Source organism: Acyrthosiphon pisum, chromosome A2 (genome assembly GCF_005508785.2).
Source record: "Acyrthosiphon pisum isolate AL4f chromosome A2, pea_aphid_22Mar2018_4r6ur, whole genome shotgun sequence".
Taxonomy (NCBI): Eukaryota; Metazoa; Arthropoda; class Insecta; order Hemiptera; family Aphididae; genus Acyrthosiphon; species Acyrthosiphon pisum.
The window spans coordinates 34,689,956-34,709,444 of NC_042495.1; the positions used below are offsets into that span (position 1 = coordinate 34,689,956).

Below are 19,489 nucleotides of genomic sequence, written 5' to 3' on the forward strand. Positions count from 1 at the left end.
ATATTACAAAATGAGCGATTTATCACTCAAGTTGTTGACAGTTATAGGGCGTTATACAATTATAAGCCACAGAACAGTGACGAATTGGAACTTAGAGAAGGCGACGTAGTGTTCGTGATGGAAAAATGTGACGACGGGTGGTACGTGGGATCGAGTAAGCGGACAGGATGCTTCGGAACTTTTCCTGGCAATTATGTCCAACGCAGTATCTGATCTGTTCACGGAAAAACAAAACAATTTTTCTAAAAAATCATCATTGCGTCTCCTCGTCCTCCTCTCCGTGTCCCCGGATTCTTACTTGTCTCTCTAAGTAATACATATTTTATATACCAAAGGATTTTGCATTAACTATAAGTTGTTTTTTTTTTTTGGTTATAGTTTTAAACGTTCACTGTTATCATATAATACGTATTATGTGTAATGTACATTTCATCTGTAATTAGATATTGTGTTATAATCGAATAACATTATAATTTATATTACTACTATTATTACTATTATTATTATTATTATTATTATTATTACGATTATAATTATTGTAAATTAAAAACACTAGTCAATCAATATCACTATTAGAGATACAATATAATATAATATACCTACTCCATTCAATATACTATTGGTATAGAACACTATAATATAATATAATATATTATACTCCAATGGAGTTGTTAATATTTGTACAATAATAATATACTATAATATTATACTTTTATGCATATTGAACGTACCTACGTCATTTCTGATTGATCGGCGTTACACGTATGTAAACCTAAGCTGCTTTGTTTTTCTAAGAATCTTATCCCCTCAGAACGAAACCAGAATTTATTATTATTATGATATTTTATTGACGTGTATTGATTTTATTTTTTTTAATTCGCCTACGGGAGACTGGAAACAAGCTTTAATTCTAAACTAATGCAGTATTTAAGATTTCCTTCAAGCTAGGTATATTGATTTATCGTCGTCTTTATTGTCGATAAACATTAATACCGTTTAAACAATTATGCATACACGGGTAATATCACTATTATACATTCGAATTAAATATATTTTATACTCATTGCTATACACGCACCTACACATTTACACACTCATTCATACACATTAGACATTGCATTTTTTTTTCTGGGGAGGAGTCCAAAGTAAAGTGGCCCACACACCAATTACTACTTACGTGGTCCACGGATGGACGACATACTATAAATCCATTTGAGGGGCCAAGCCCCTAAAAGCCTCTCTCCCGTTTTTATGATGCCCATGCAACACACACGCTTGCATACGACATACCTATATATAAATAAATACTAATTGTTTTAATATAATATGATCATATTTTTTATTATTTGTATTCTCGTAACACCAAGTGTTCCTTAATTAATAGGCGTACTATTATACGGATAGATTGGCGAAACATCTAACCATCCAATGTTATGTCGATAGACCACAAGCACATAGCGCATATTTTAATATATTATATTATAAACTATTTTATAAGCTCAGTTTAAATATGTTTAAGAAAAATGTCTCGAATGTGTGTATCATTTTCTTTTTATTCAGGTGGCTAAATTTATAATTCATATATTATACATTTTTTTTCAATCATAGGATACAAATGTTAAATATTAGGCACCTGTGTTGTCCGAGAACATTATTATTTATTTTTATAGTTGTTTCGTGCAATCTATCCTTGATGTTATAATAATATACATTATGGTCATTGTTAATTAATTATAATATTATATTATGAGGTAAATGTACCTATATATATATTATTTTGTCAGTTTGTACACGTATATTTTAGCACAGAATATGCTTAATAAATGATAAATAAACTAATATATAAAAAAATATTGACACATTTATTATGACTATATATTCAATTGTATTTATATTTTCTTCTAAACAATATGACTATATTCTAAATTTATAAACCCTTATATTGGTAACGATAGCAAACCACAGTCTACTGCAGATGTATATTACTATGTTACCTAAAACTGTGTTTGAATTACATCATTGACTAATGCAGTATATTTATCGTCTATACATTATTATTTATCATCATCGTTATTTATTTATATGTATTATTATCAAACATAAGTATCTATTGACCTATATCAAAATGTAGACATCATGAATTTTATATAATTATGTGTATATAATACTAGTCAAAAAATTATTTTATTTTTAATTAAATAATAATATTGTAGTCTGTAGTAGATACCTACATAAATATTATAATAGTACCTATATTGTATTATGCCATTATGGGAATGAAGACGATGATGACGTCAAAAGAATATAGGTTACAACAGGTAATAACAAATTATGAAATGAACAAAAAAAAACAAAATAATAATTCAAAAGGGGCCTGGTGTGGCACAGTTGGCCTGATGTGTGCTGAGGTCAAGCACCGTCCAACGTCGCTGGCTCCCGGATGGGTGACCACCCGGCTTCTTGGTGAAGAGTCCTTGTCCCATATAAAGACGTGTTCCTCAACCAACCGTAACCTCCCACAAAAAACTAATAGCTATAGTTGCCGTAGTTCAAAGACCAATTAAAAATAATAATAATAATAATAATTCTATGAGAAAAAGTATAAATTCACACGCCTAAACATACACCATAAATTAAATACAGTGTATTATAATTCAATTTTTTTTTTTATTTCTTATTAATTAAAAACCAAAAAAAAAAACTGGAGTTTATATAATAATAAATTGCTGTATTTCTTTTCATAAAACTTAAAATTCAAAATAAATAGGAACAAAATGTAAATAAAAATTAGTAAAATATAAAATAAATTCTAATTATAAAAATGATTAATATTAAAACTGAAACCACTAAAATAGCTCTGTAAGTACGTACAATTTGAACTATAAGCTACCTAACCTAGGGTCGGTTCAATTTTAAGATGATGAATATTCACCGCCATTTGTATTCTCGTTTATTGTTTCAGTTTCCACTTTTTCATGTTGAGACATAGATTCCATGTTTTTTTTCTGTTTTTTTGTCATAGGATTTACAACTCTCGATAGGTTGTCGACCACATACTATAATTATAAACAAACATAATATTTTTTAGATAATTAATAGTTTAAAACAAACATCAATATAATATTAAGTGGATAATAATTAATAACATTCTCAAGTTGTGTTGTACCGAATTTAACGATTTTATGTACTTATCAACCTATATATAGGTATATATGAGTATACTCATTAGAAATTTGTAATTATATATTTATATTTATTATTATATTAGTCTATAGGTACAATTCGAAACATGTGGGTAAATACCTAATAATATTGTTGTATTGGGCAATTTATACTATAATATATTTCAATAACAATTTTTCAAAACTTATCAAACGATAAGTATTATTATTAGTAACTTAGGCCTTATTCTGTAACTGTGGAAGTTAATGAAGTATTAAAATGGTTAAACATTGTTTCTTAAAATGTAGGTATTCAAATTCACAGAGATATTCTATACAAATTGCAATATACACTATCGACATAGTAATATACAGATATAATATTATATATTTAAAAATGCATTATATACCTACACCGATATTAATACGACAGTAGGTATAATAGTTACAGGCATACAGTATACCTAATATGCATATTGCATATTGATATTGGGGTCGGTGAAAACTTTAAGTATTCATATCGCGTAAGTGGCGAACTTGTTAGTCTGAATATTATATAACTGAATCGAAATCGATGAACTTACGCAATTTACATAATATTTTTTATAGGTACCGTTACTTCTTTAGTATTTAAACATGGGATTACTGTGAAATATCAAATAATTAATCGAATATGAAAAATATTATATACCTATTTAATATTTATTGGTACCTGTACTATTTAGCTACAGTTTTTAATTTTAACTGAAATTATAGTAAGCCAATGAAAAAATGAACTATCAACACAAAATTATATTTAATATTTACGAACAAAATTATATGACTATTTCAAAATATAAAAATATTCAATAACGATAGTGTAGCTTTTAGGGTTCCGTACGGTAAAACGGGACCCTATTACTAATAGGCTCCGCTGTCCGTCCGTCTGTCACCAGGCTGTATCTCATGAACCATGAAAGTTAGAAAGTTGAAATTTTCACAAATTATGTATTTCTGTTGCCACTATAACAACAAATACTAAAAATAATAGAAAATATAATATAAGCAGTGTTGCCGACATGTTTATAGCTGATGATGGTACGGAACCCTTCGTGCGCGAGTCCGACTCGCACCTGGCCGATTTTTACATATTATTAGCTATTATTAATATATATCTCAATTTGTTTAATTCAAAAGTTCAATGATAAATTTTAAGTATGGATTATAAAATTAAGGTAAGATATTTCAAAATCTGATTTATTTTTAAATCGAGTAAGTCTATTACGAGTAATGACACATATTTCACAATTCCACATTAATAAAAGTATATAATCCCCATTTTTATTGTTGATCAAGTTTAAATAATTTAGATTTATAATATAATAATAAATATAAATAATTCTATTATACATATACTTACATTTCTTTTTTCGAACACATATCGTATAAACATTTCTATGTAACATTTGGCCATTTGTTCGGTGATTTCCATCATCTTGACAACCAAAGATGCTCCTTCTCTAAGTCGCAGACAGCCCATTTCCACCAACAATAGGCTATTGGCCACCTCAGACGGTGTCACGCCATCACCGAGTTTCTTCCAGATCTGACGAAACGTCTTTGGCAACAACTTTGGTTCAAAAACAAACTATGAAATTTGGGTTGAGTATATGTAAGCATTTAATTTAAAAAAACACTTTCAAATACTAATTTTAAAGTTTTTCATATCCACACACAGGCGTGCGCAGACTTCAATTTCCGGTCGAGCCTGGTAGAATTAGTGCCCCAACTTTGACAGTGCCCCTATTTTTTTTTTTACACATTAACATTTAACATACATTTTTATTCTAAAATTTTAATTTTGTGTAGTATAAAAAGTGTAATATTTATATGTAAAAATATAATCAAGTTAAATATGCACACAACATATAATATGTGCTAATTTCTAAACATATATTTTTAATGTTAAAATTAAAACGATATAAATAATAAATACGACCGATATTGGCAAGAATAAAATTAATTATAATAATGTCTCATCATATTAATTCACCGAACTTTAATATAAATATTATTAAACATAAACACTAAAAGACCAGTGTGTAGTGACTGAGTGACAACAATAAACAGTTAACAACTTAACATACTGAATAATGAATAGATTATTAAGAATTGAGAGGTCAGTCTGTTTACGGTCTTCTATTTGAAAGCGACGAATTATACAAGTATAGGTTTTTCCGTGGAGCAATACATCTACGGTCTTCCGCACTCGGTTTATCTTAATATTAAATAAACACCATGTATATGTATACTATTTATAGATTATAACCAACTTATTAATGTATTTAATCAAAGTACTTATTTTGTACAAAATGTTTTTGTTAGATGAATAAAATTAATGTAGAGGTACACACAAATAGTTGTTATTTTATTTCACTTTCACTACAAATAAAATTTTCAGACATATTATTATAATTTATAATAAGTATAGACAAACATTTTACTATGCCCCCAAAAAGATTCCGGTCGAGCCCCGGCTCCATCGGCTCGCCCCGTGCGCACGTACGCACGCACGCCCCGTGTACCTTTATTTTATTTATTAATCATATTACTTGTACCTACTTATAACGAGTACTGAGTAAATTTTAGAAGAGGGAAACAACTTATTAACTTATATAATACATAACAAATCATAATTATAATAAATATAGAATATATATGTCTATACCTATTACCTATACGACTATATGAGTATATAATTAGTTTGAATTTGATTTCCTTAAAATTTTTCAATATAAAAATTGTTTAATTTACAATATGCAAAATATGTAATAACTAATAAGTAATAACTAATAAGCCATTCACAATTAGGCAAAACCAAGAAAATATTTGTTTGATAACAGCAATTTTTTATTTTAGCATTTTAAATGGTTCACCTATAACGTTCACCTTTAACTTAACAATACAATTAAGTTTAGTCACTCTATCTAATATTACTCTTATTCCATGATTATTAACTAACATTTTCGTTTAATCAATTTGTCACTATAAACTTTTTCTTTGAACAGTATGGTCAATATGTGGTATACACTATACAGGGTGATTCACCAATCCTCCTCACCCCCAGTTTTCCTTTAAAAATTAATTTATATATGTATATAGTAATAAAATATATATGTATATATATATGTACTTAAAGACCACATTTAATAATTCTTGAGACTTATCTCGAGGTGATACAAACTTCTGTTTTTCAAATGAGAACCCACTTTTTTAATGTGGATAATTTTTTTAAAAATGTTGATAATTTTTTGATGTATGAAGTTCAAAATTCGAATGAGTAAATACTCATTAGTTACAGCAGTATCAAGTTATTAAAATGTTTATAATATGGACAATAGTCCTTAAAAATCATTTTATGAAAATATAAAAAATATGTAATGTTGGATATAGTAGTACCTATTTACTATTTATTAAACTTTATAAAACAAATTATAATTGTTAATAGATTAATGTTACTTCAATTTACAAATGACCATCCCCGATATATGTTCCGAACCCATTATAATTGACCTATTATCCTTAGTACTCAAAGTTAAATAACTCAAAAATGACTCGTTCGAATTTTTATTCCGATACCTACGTCATTTTCAGAAAAATTATACGCTAAATAATTTATAGCAGAAAGAATGGGGGTTCTCGTTTAAAATATAAAATCTTGTATATTATCCTTAAGTAGAATAAAAAATATCAGAAATATCAAAATATGGTCTTTAGGTATACCTACTTAAAAATTCAAAAACCAAATTTGTATAAATTTACTATCAAAGGTAAAAATAGAGATCTTTCTTAAAAAATCACAAGGTATATGCCTATATAATTACTTCATGAGATAAGAGTTTAAAATGTAATAATTATTAATATTGGTTGTAATAAATGTCATACTGTGTAATAACGAAATTACGACGATAGCGACGGTACATCAAACTTAGTAATGTTTAACTGATACCCAGGCAGCATTTTGTAATGATAATATTATAATAGTATTATAATAACGTTATACTAATATTATTCGTTATTATAATGTTATAATAATATTATTAAACAAAAAATTGCTATCTGGGTAAGGCCGCGGCGGGTAGTTGGAAGCCCCGAAAAATTATTATTGTCATTCGAATTTGTCGAGTCTTGAGATCAACGAAGGTATCGACTACCGACGAAATAATTCAATGCTTGATGATCGGAATACACTATTTTCGAATACCTACGGTGATGGAAATTGCATACTCTTATTTTGGTGCAAATTACAATCTACCTTAAGGGGACTGCAACCGATGAAAAAAAAGTAACTTTTAGACCAATAAGCTAGACACAACTGGAAGAATTTGGTTTGACAGATTTTAATTTTAAAAACAGATTATGATTGATCAACAAGTTTACTAGGGAATGATCAAGGCGGTTAACAAAATTAATGTTTAGATTGGTCAAATCTACATAAGTTTTGACTTTTGACAAAACCGGCTGCAGCCCCCTTAATATTGTTACATAATTAAAATTTTAAAATAAAAACCAATGTATTATTTTTCAATGTTGTATATAAAATAAAGTGGTTAGACATTGTAATTTTTTAACTTACTATTTTCGCCAGTAAGATTGATTCTCCATACAAACTGTATATCAGGTTCCCCAAATATTTTGGTTCGGCGTAAGCATGTTGTTTGATGCGTCGAACAAGCTTCACGGATAGTTGACATGCTCTTGGACCCTTTTCACTATTTACAGGCTCTAAAAAATTATTTATATGAGTACACTTCAGTTAATATTCGATAAAAATACAAATTAATTTATTAGAGTAAATAGCTATGTAGTTTTAGCTTGTATAAGGTATTAAGGCGATCATTATTTTATTAGAAACCTGCAACAAGGCCAGATTAAAGGCAAAGAAAATAAACAAAAATCCTATGGTCCCCGAAAAACTTAGCTCAAGAATTTAAACATTTTTAAATTAAATTAAATTTATACAATTAAATTTTAAATCAAAAAAAATAATATCTGCATCAAATATTATTTTATTACTTTTACACTGCGTTTTACTCGTTATTTTGAATGTTTCGTTCCAAAACCAAGGAATTGTGGTAAATAACTAATGTAGTAAATAGTAATGTACAGTTAAAAATTAATAAAAAAAGTTATAATACAATATACTATATACATTATAAGTCTATATTACTCACGCAGCTATAAAATATTATTTCATACACACAATACATAAACCCAAAATTTATAAAATTTAAACTATCTATGATAGTCAATCAAACGGACTTTTCTTTTGTTAGTTAAAATTATTACACTCGCCCAAACGACCACCACCCAATATTTTAAGCCTTAATCTAGCTCTGGGTGACTGCGTAGGTACCTACATAAATACAATTAATATTATTATTCGTAAATCTTTTGGTTAGGGCGTTAGGTATGAATCATTGGTGAACAATTGTATCCTGCAGCAGACAATTATGTATACAATATCGACTGATATTAATTATATATTAGATAAGTCGTGTCCGAGACCTAAGGCAAGGTCGTAAAATCGATTTAACACCTTGTTTCGCGGTTGTACTATAATGCTTTTTAAGCATGAAAAGTAAATTCCGTTACATCGATCATTATCAATTCTATGCCATAACATGTAGTGCTTAGCAATCAATCTACATGGTACATTGAACAATATAAATAGTTGTAGGATTATAGGATATCTATACGTAAATTACTATTCATATTTTAAACTAAATATTGATAAATGTCTAATAAAAAGTATATAATATTATAAACCTATACCATTTCTTAATAATAAACCGCTCGGAATTTTATTAAAGATGCACTTATAGGTAGAAGAACTATATCTAATTTTTAAACATATAGGTAGGTACCCATTTTAATCGTCTTTTTATTCGTTGGTTATATGTTTTACGTAGAGAGCATAGGCGCAATTTCAACTTTTGACTTGGGGTTGCTGAATATATTAAAGGCAAGCAAACCATTGCAATATAGCATTTTAAAACTGTATGTCCTAGGATTTTGGCTTAGCCCCCAACCCCCCCCCTCAATTTGCGACCATGATAGAGAGACAATATTTAAGTTAAAGTTATGCATCAAACATTTACTTATTTGTTGATCAAGATCTAATTCCGGCAAATAATGGTCGACATAATATTCTGCTGGAGGCAGAAGCTCCAAGTCAACCCAGTTGGTAATCGGTGTTACTATTCCAATAACATATTCTACACTTCCATCGTACATCTGAAAATTATATTTTACAAATATTATAATTTAATAATTTACCATCACCCGCATTTTTTTTTTTTTTTTTAAATAAAATAAAAATAATTTTCAGCTTTAATTATTAAAGTCATATTTTGTTACAAACACACAATACATAATTATGTAATCTAATATATAATAATATGAATAAAGAATACTCTCCAATTTTATACATTTTAAAGCAAGCAGTTGTACAAACAACAAAATCAACTATATTTTTTTAAATGGTAACAATTATTTATTTTTACTTAATAGATTCTGGTTAAGCTTTTTTACTGAAACTGTTGATACATACTAAAATTAACAATTTTGATTCACTAGATTATTAACTACAATACTCTTAAGCTTAGTAAATTCATTAATATAGTTTTAGTTGAAATAATTGGTATACATGAACCAATTGTAGTAGAGATAAATAATTTTTTTTTAGCTACCTATCTTTTTATCCAATTTTATGTATTTTTATACATTTTAATCGTCACCTAAAACGCTATCTCAGATATTTACTATATAGAGCCATTGAGTTTGAGTGTGTCCTTGCCTCAAGACATGGAAATTAGAGTTGGGCTTGAGAATTCATTTCTACAGAAAGGGAAATTTACTATTCGTCACTAAAATAAAATATAGTTGTTACCATTTAAAAAAATAAAATGAATTTGCTGTTGGTTCAACTGCTTGCTTAAAAATGTTGAAATTTTTATATAAAATTGCTAGGTTAAAATAAATAAACGCATCTTATTTAATTTTTTTGAAATTCCATATTACGAATCCATAATCATTAGAAACCACGCGTGTACGACATAACTCAACATAAGATACAACTGTATGGCCTGTATACAAGCCAATTACAAGGTGTAACAGAAAATCAAATAAAATGACCTGACAAATAAAAAATAACTCTTGTTCTACTAATCAATATTTAAAAAAATCTATAGGTTCATAATGTATAAACACTTGCGCTACAAGTATAGTATAATTTTTTTTTTTTTTTAATAATGAAAATTGTAAATATTAATATATTTTTTTTTTTGGAAAAAATGAAAATAACCATTATTAACAAAACTAATTTTTAAAACAATGTTGATGTGATAACGTTTTTTTAAGCCAAGTAGTTTAGTTTTACAATATTTTCAAATGTTAGTATCTAATTAGTATTTTTTTGGAGTAAATTAAATTGAAACATAATGAGTATTTTTAAAATATTCTTTTTGGGAAATTTTAGACACAAGTAAATCTTTAATTATTTAATATCCATATAATAAACTGTTATACGTTTAACTATTAGGTAAGGATACATGTTGTCAGGTCTTTCTGTTAAACCCTGTATATTGTGTATTTGGTATCTATAATCTATGTAAACTTTTAAATGGTATTTCGTAAAAACTTTAATGGTTCGTTACACAATATTTATAATTATTTTTATAATCTGATAATTTATTATAATGATTTGTAATCACGGATAAGTGGTTGTGTTTTATTTTTGAAACAACTTTAATTTACTAAAGTAGGTATACAACTAGCAATTAAGCTGAAAAAACATTTAATTTTATTTCATTGTTAGATTAACAAAATCAATTATAAGTACCTATTTAAATTTATTTAAGTATTATATAATTTTTTATTAGACATGCGTTTTACATATAAATTCAAAGAATTGTATTTGTATTAATTACTTATTAATTGCTTAAAAGCACGAGTTGTCATTTTTTTACTACGCTAACTTATTATATGCGTGATACTATAGGTACGTTAATGTATTTTATGAGTGTAACGAATGCACGCCATTCATATCATTATAAGACCTATAATATTATTTTATACTTGCATAAAACACACATGACTATGAACATGTCGTACGTGCCTATCTGGTATGCTTTAACAATTAAAAGTAAATATTTTTATTGATTTATTTCGATAATTTATTGAAAGTAATAATAACGTGGTGTCGATGTACAGCAAGTGACCATACGTTAAAAAAAAATATAAAAACCTCGATTCGTGGTCAAATGTATCTGAAAATGTAATCATGAAATGCATAGGCTATTTTAATACTGATTTTGGTGATTTTAATGATATGTTTAATTGAAATAGGTATAATACTTCTTGCGGCGTTCTAGTCAACACGGGTAATGAGAGTTCTGTCAGGTCCAACGAAGAGCACAACAACCGATCGATGGCCAACAGTTGGTCTTTGACGTACGGAAATCCGACCACATGATCCACGCCGATGGTGGCTTTGTTCAGACTCCACTCGACGACGGCGGAGGATTCCTACACGACGCGATAGTACGAAAAAAAAAACATAAAATAAAACCTTGGCGATTATATTATAGTTTAATGTATATAATATATACGACAACCATAACCCTATGTCCCTACTCTTTATTTCAGTATAATATCATAAATCATAATAGCTGCACTTAATAACTTTTTCACGGAAATAGTCGTGGTGCAAAATCGTTTGATTATCTTACGATTATCATTCATTCGCCCTCGAGAACAACAGCTTTCAGTACAAATAGAAAAGTAGGTTTCAAAACTATATCAAGCCTGAAACCGATATGAATGTATAATGGCATTCAAATAATTAGGGTTCTTCCAAAAAATCCAATTTATGCCACAAGCCATACTATTCATTCTGATCTCTACATAAACTAACAGTAGAAAACACAGAAACACAGCCGAAAGCAATCCGTGATCCATCTATATCGCCGAAACCACTCCTCACTTTTAAATCACCAAAGTTCGCTTGTAGGTTTGTTCGCTGCAAAAACTGTAGGTACCCAAGAATGCTCTCCATCGTCTCAGAAGAAAGTTCAAGTGAAATTTCATAGAAGTGTCATTAATAATGAGTTACTTATTTTTTCAAGTATATATGCATTAAAAATTTAAAAACTAACAAAAACTATGTTAATAGTACAAAACTGAAAACACTAATGTATATTACAACTAAAAGAAAAAACAATCATTCCTCAATACTCAGCCACGAAATAAAAATATCAATATAGGTAATGATAATACTTCAATAGAGTGAATATATCATCTATATTTTTGTAACCAAAATGTGCGTTTCAAAAATATCTCCACGAGTCCAATTACAACCATACCCTAAAAAATTCATCTGGCTGAATGACGAAAGTTCTTTCGAAGTAAGTACACGAGTACACGACTAATATAATATCATAATATCGTGTAACCACAGTCGTGGTAAACTCACCTTGAGACCAGCAATGAGCTTCGTGAAGTATTTGCAACCCAAGCCGATCACGGGTATTTCAGTTTTGACGCGATCCAGACACATCAAATCGGAGAGCAGAGAATTTAACCGCGAGTCGCCGTGGCTTATTGTTGCAGTGACGGACATATTAAATTATTATTATTGTTTTTTAATTATAATTAAATTAAATTAATAATACAGATGTATTAAATATTTTTTTTTGTAAATGGTATGATATTACGCCCAAGAGACGGCTTGAATCAAGCTAGTTGGCGCGGGTGAATAATTCGTACATAGGTATGTAACTGCAAACGACGAGCGACGGAAAATATTAGCAACGCACCGTTAATTAAGGTATTAAATAGATATTCCCGTGTAATAGTAAGATTAGCTGGAGTTAATAAGTGGTATAATAGGTATAATACCTATTATAATATTATTTTATTCTCGAGATATGAACAATATGCAATTTAAATAATAATCATTATTATAAGGTATTATAAATACACGGTTAAAACCCAACAGCTATAATTCCGGTGATAATATTAAATAATGAATAATTATATTTAAATAACCCGTCGGCCGTCAATAACTATAACAGATATCATCAATAATATTTTATGGTTAGCTAAATTACCGGAGGATATTATGCAGTGACGTATAATTGAGACGGTATTAATAAATATATATATATATAGGTCATTATTAGACAAACCAAAAACATATTAAAACTAATTTAAAAGGTTAGATAAAAGTATTAATGTACAATTTATTGTACCTATACCTACTATAGTACTATTGCTACGGATATACAGAATATCATATCCACATGGCATTTTGTGAATTTGTATAATAGAATATCATCTATAGTATAATTGTTAACTACTATACTGACAAACTGAATAGAACTCGAGCAATTTGTTTTATTACCTAATAAAGGTATTTTATTTTATAACCTGCTATTTACACGTACCTAATAGTGTAATACAATAGGGCACATTTAAACTCCATCACAAGTAGGCACCTTTTTTTTAGTGTAAACTCCGCCAAGCAAAAAAAGGTGGGTAAGTGGATGTCACTCTGCTGTACAGTAGGTTACAAGTGGGTCACTGTATAATGGATAGTATTAAATTTGAATTCAATGATATAATATCACTGTATAAGAAAAACGATTCTGAGCGGAGACGGTTTGTCAGTCTAGATATTAGACATACCTATTATAGGTATACTTATCTATAGTATTAAAAAAAATTGACCTATAATAGGTATCAATAATAAATTCTAAATTAATCATATCACAATATTCATTAGGTAACGCGTTATACATCAACAACAAACCGTGGTACTATCATAGATATATAATAGTATACTTTAGAAGTTTCAAGTACCCACAAGTAATATTATACAATCACAACAAAATAACTAAAATAGTTATTCCAGGTTTTTTAATATGTAATTTCTTCCAAATATGAACTTAAAATGACTATAAAAATAAACTGTGCTTATGTATTTCTTAGAACTTTTGGTAACAGAATTAAATATTTACGTGAAATCTTGTTTTAAATTTTCAATCCTTAGATATAAAAGCTGAACATTTTGTCTTTTGTTTTTCACGGCGCTTTTGAAAACTATTGGAAAAATGTTACTTTTGACCCCCCAAAGTACCAACTAGTTTCACTTTCCTATCAGAAAAGGTACTGTTGAAGAAAATCCAAGCACTTTTACTGTCCTAAAAGGTGATGACAGACACAAAAAAAAAAAAAAAATTAAAAAAAAACACACATCATTGTAAAATCAATACATTCATCGTTCCACTCAGAATCTAAAACTGGTAAATTGAGTTCACATAAACTTTACCAGTGAATAAAATCAGGTAAAATTGAGTTCATGTGAACCGCCAGTGATGAAAATCGAGTAACAGTACAAAATTAATATAATATATTATTATTAAAAAAAAATCGTAATTTTTATACCTAATAATAATCGTCCTTTTAAATACTAATTATTATATTATTATAGTTAGGTATGCGTGATATTCGAAACAATATATAAAAGTTCAAAAAATAAAATAAAATATTCGAACAAATCAAACAAATCCTAATGTGTATTACGTCAAAAAATCATAATAAATAACTGTAATATTGTAATAATCATAAAATATGTGGGTAATGGTATATGTTATGTTATAATATTTTGAATTGTGAACTAAATGATGTGAACGTGACGTAATAGGTACAATTTTATCTACTATCTACAAATTCTAAGTATAATAATAAAATAAGTATAATAAATAATAATATAAATCCATTACTATAACTATTTATAGCATCATAGGCACAAATAGCGTTTGAGATTTGGGGGGGCTAATAGGGCTAATAGGGCCTTGCTTTGATAATATTGAATAAGCTTAAAACAAAATGTAAGAAATGTTTGGGAGGGCTATGGACGTATTTGGGGGGCTGAGCCCCTAAGCCCCCCACCCTATTTGCGCCTATGAATAGCATACTAGATCACGCTCATATTATATTTTAGATTCTGAGCGGAGCGATGAATGTATTGATTTTACAATGATTTTTTTTCTATGAACATCAATAAAACTTTATTTGTTGGGTAAAAATACTTGAAAATTTAATTCAAGGCTCCTACTATATTGTTACATTGACATTTGAAAAATATTAAAAATCCTTAGTCACAGTTTTTTTTATAAGCATTTAAAATTCAAAAACTGACAAAATATGGAAAAATCACGAAAATTAGCAAATTATTTTGAGTTAAGAATTCATAAAAATTTTTCTTTTTAAATCTAAGATTTTAAAATGTAATACAAGATTGCTTATAAGAGTATCTACTTTTATCAAAAAAAAAAATGTCTATAAGAAAGTCAAATTTAATTTATATGAGCATTTTAAATTCAAATGTTTTCAACATTCGATATTCATTCGATTTCTTATGTATTGATTTTCTTATTTTGTTGTAATTCAAAAACGAAAAACTGTAGATAAGTACATGAAAATTTCACTGAATGTTTATTTTATCAATTCTTATACTTGATACAATTTTCAAAATATTTTAACTTGTTTTGAGCAGTTTACGGACAATTTCATATTTCAATTTTTTTATTTTTTATTTCTATGAATATCAATAAAGTTTTATTTGTTGGGCCGAAAAGTGTAAAAATTTAATGCAAGGCTTCTGATATATTGTTACAATAGCAGTTGAAAAATATTAAATATACATAGGCACAATATTTTTTATAAGCATTTAAAGATCGAATTTTGACAAAATTTATCAAATTTATAATTTAATAATTATTTTGTAGTTAATAATGTATAAAATGTTTAACTTTTATACCTAAGGATTCAAAATTTAAAGTAAGATTCCACGTAAGTAGTTAATTCTGTTAACAAAAAATCTAAAAAATACATTAACACGGTTTATTTTTATAGTAATTTTAAGTTCAAATTTTGACGAAATTATACATATTAAAAAACCTAGAATAAATATTTTAGTTATTTTGTTGTGATTGTATAATACCTATTATTCGTGGGTACTTGAAACTTCTAAAGTATACTATTATATTATATCTATGATAGTATCACGGTTTGTTGGTGATGTATAACGCGTTATAAGTACCTAATGGATATTGTGATATGATTAATTTGGAATTTATTATAGGTACCTATTATAGGTCAATTTTTTTTTCAATACCATTGATAAGTATTTATAATATGTCTTATACCTAGACTGACATACCGTCTCCGCTCAGAATCGCTTTTCTTATACAATGATATTGTATCATTGAATTCAAATTTAATACCATCCACTATACAGTGACCCATTTGTAACCTACTGTACGTCTGTACAGCAGAGCGACATCCACTTGGCCACCTTTTTTTTGTTGTTGAATTTTTGAGCTTATTTGATTGAGATACACTATAAAGTTTTACAAAAGTAAGGCATTAATGCTAACGGAGTTTCCATAATATAGGTACTCATTAAGGGTAAGAAAATAAAACTGGCTGAGTTCACATTAGACATTTTCGTCACCTTTTTATCAAACCAGTATTCCGGCGGAGTTTACAATCGTCCATTCGTCCATACAATATTGAATATTATATGTAAGAACTCATACATACATATTTATTATATTAGTACCTATATTATATTATTATTACATAAATATAATACCCATGTCATATACATACAAACAAACATACATACATATATTACATACATTACCCATTTACCCAGTACTCTGGAAATAAGATGCGCACTTGAGTATTCAACACTCGTAGCTCGTAGGAAACGCTTGTATCGCCTTGTCGCATAGTGTAAATGTTGTAAAACAACGTGATTTTGAAAAATCGAAAAATTCGCGCGCTCCGGCGCAGGTGAAAAACCACGGTCGGTGTTTAAACTGTCGACCCAGTGTGACCATAACCAATGCATTGACCGTTATCCGTGTCAAACACTGCTCATGGAAGCCTGCCGGCACAGCTGCTGTGGTCCAGGCGGATGCTGATTGGAGGAATTGTAGTCATAACGGTTATTCCTTATCGTCCGTGCGTTCAAGTTACGCAAATTTATTATAAACTGCTGTAGTGCTACAACACTGGATAATGAATCACTGAAAGACCTCTACGGTCATAGTGCGAGACGCTGATACGCACCGCGCGTGTAACCGTTCATCGTCGTAAGTTGGCGCTCAAACCGTCGCGTTCTCCAATCTCCATTGTTATGCCCGTGCGTTTTCGTCGTTGGTTCTTCGTTTTCCGTAAATGAAAGGTATACCGTATACGTGTACCCTGATCCTCTCGTCCATCCATATTGAGCGACCGTTGGCCATGTCGTTCTTCAACTTTTGAATCTTGTGCAGCGGTTAATTTTTTTTTTGTTGTTCGTTGTGGCTGGTTTTTTCCCAAACGCCTGACCGTGGTGATACTTTACCGTCGGCCAAGTCCCGTCACACCTCGCACCAGTCGCATAGAATAAATAATACTAGTAAGTGTATACTGTATATGCCGTTTAGTGTGCATATTATTTTTGTCCGTTGAGTACTCTAAAGTTGACATACACATCCATCGCCGATCGTTTCGACGTACTCCGTCGTCGGTTGTCGCAAGACTATCTTTGATTATAATTACTTTCAGTATAATGTTTATATTTTATTTGTTTATTTATTTATTTATTTATTTATGGACGCACGAGGCAATAGAGTGTTCATAGAATAACTTTTTATATGTTAGGTGTACATTTTTTTTCGTCATACCTGTATTATACCTATATTTTTAATTTATACAGTCTGTATAATATATTTTTACGATAAGCTAAATAGATGGAGAGATAAATAAGTAGGCTTGATTGGCTTGATTGAAGAAACTATTCTGTAATAAGACATCATTACGTGGATGGCAGTGGTTAGTCGACTAGCATGTCACGGCACCAGTTATGCTTTAAACGCCGGGAAGAGATGTTTTGGTTATTTGTTAGTTTAAGATGTAAGCATTTGTATGTTTTAGCACCGTTTTTGACTGTCAGAATGAAGAGATCCCTGGGGAGTGTATCTTTCAGTATGTAAAATAGAGCTTTAGTTATCTGTCGGAGGCATTTAGACTGGAAGATTTGGATTCTGTTTATATTTGAGCAGGGACGGCTTGGGAGAAAAATTCAGGCTGGGAATATGTATTACCCATGACACATTTCACATTTCTAAACCTATATTATAACTAGGTGGGTTGTTGTGAGGGGACTGATCATAATATGTTATTTCCCCCCCCCTCACTAACCTGCGATATTTTTTATAATTATTTATTTATCTAACATTTATCTAACAATGTAAGAGAACTACAAAAAAAAAAAAACATTAAATCAGTATCGACATTTTAGTGTGACTTGCCCCCTTTTCATTTCAATATACATTCTCTTAAAAATATTTTTAAGAAAAGTTTAACTAACAATTATCAAATTCAATATCTACTATGCTTAAAGCTTTTATAACAGTTCATAATTTATACTCTCAAGAGGACACCATATTCACTACCTACCATGGTAGGAATATTATCTGTGTTCATATGTCAGTTTTTTTTTTGCAATAATTACATTTTTTAATCGAGGTATGAGCATTTTAAATTCAGGCTATTTTATATAACCAACATTTTCTAGAAAATTGAATCATCGTAAGAAACCAACATACGAACAGAGATATTGTTCTTACCGTAACACCTAAGTTAATTAACTCTAAATTTTAAGCTAACAAAACTAAATGTGAACTGCTGAGCGTAAATTTGCTAATAATTGCTTTGTGCTTGTAAGACCGAGGCAACAAATGCGGGTATAGTATTAAGTTGTACAAACCAAAAATAATATGCATTTAAGCTTAAAATATATTTCATATTTTAATCAAATTTCATTGAATATTGTTGTAAAAATTACTGTATAAAGTTGAATTGGACTAAAAATGTGCAAAGTAATTCCATAATTCTCTTGGACGAAGCAAACCCAATAATGATAATGTGGTTATGAGTCCCAATCTTAAATGAGTAATTGTAGTTATTAGCAGAGCCTTACTTACACATTAGTCTAGACTTAGGACATTTAGGGTCCGGACTAAATTTTTGATGGAGCCCCTTAACTTAAAAATAAATTCAAAATTTTTTTTATTTTCAGTTTATAATTTAAGATTATAAATAAATCATAATAAATGTCTGTATTAAAAACTACATTATAGTCCGGGACAAGAAAAAGTGGCATGTGATTTTAGCGCCCCCAGTGGTGTTTTTTCGGTAGGGCTATAGTAGTTTAGATAACCCTACCG

General features: G+C 28.8%; 3 protein-coding genes across 18 annotated transcripts in view; 2 read left to right on the forward strand and 1 right to left on the reverse strand.

Annotated features, from left to right (window-relative positions):
* Window positions 1-1,450, forward strand: part of LOC100167639 (sorbin and SH3 domain-containing protein 2) — a 59,862-nt gene extending 58,412 nt beyond the window's left edge. For all 14 annotated transcript variants that reach the window (XM_029490810.1, XM_016805501.2, XM_029490812.1 and 11 more), the window contains one exon: window positions 42-1,450. In XM_029490810.1, coding sequence (XP_029346670.1) covers window positions 42-213 — 172 coding nt within the window. In that variant the 3' untranslated portion in view covers window positions 214-1,450. The remainder of the gene's footprint in view (window positions 1-41) is intronic.
* Window positions 1,451-2,707: 1,257 nt separating this feature from the next.
* LOC100574423 lies at window positions 2,708-13,042 on the reverse strand. 2 transcript variants are annotated; one of them, XM_003245375.4, is made up of 6 exons: window positions 12,676-13,042; window positions 11,559-11,729; window positions 9,302-9,437; window positions 7,777-7,925; window positions 4,561-4,770; window positions 2,708-3,056 (listed from the first exon to the last, which is right to left on the reverse strand). In XM_003245375.4, exons 1-6 carry the CDS (start codon window positions 12,820-12,822, stop codon window positions 2,913-2,915), a joined length of 957 nt encoding a protein of 318 aa, XP_003245423.1. In that variant the 5' UTR covers window positions 12,823-13,042; the 3' UTR covers window positions 2,708-2,912. The 2 variants fall into 2 exon arrangements, with proteins under 2 accessions (XP_003245423.1, XP_003245422.1); XM_003245374.4 differs by having other exon boundaries at window positions 2,715-3,056; window positions 4,561-4,788; window positions 12,676-13,040.
* Window positions 13,043-17,243: 4,201 nt separating this feature from the next.
* The window catches only part of LOC100163547, a 19,363-nt gene continuing 17,117 nt past the window's right edge, over window positions 17,244-19,489 (forward strand). The window contains exon 1 of one of the 2 annotated variants that reach the window (XM_008186159.3): window positions 17,244-17,676. The gene's annotated coding sequence lies outside the window, so the exon portion shown is untranslated. The remainder of the gene's footprint in view (window positions 17,677-19,489) is intronic. The other variant, XM_001947704.5, reaches the window with a different exon arrangement.

Excerpts from the sequence above, each read along its gene's own strand:
- LOC100574423 (XM_003245374.4), bottom strand. The coding sequence starts at position 12,822 with ATGTCCGTCACTGCAACAATAAGCCACGGCGACTCGCGGTTAAATTCT. Across the intron at positions 4,789-7,776 it reads CAATCTTACTGGCGAAAATA|TTTGTTTTTGAACCAAAGTT; the intron begins GTAAGTTAAAAA and ends CAAATTTCATAG. Across the intron at positions 3,057-4,560 it reads ATGTGTTCGAAAAAAGAAAT|TATGTGGTCGACAACCTATC; the intron begins GTAAGTATATGT and ends TTATAATTATAG.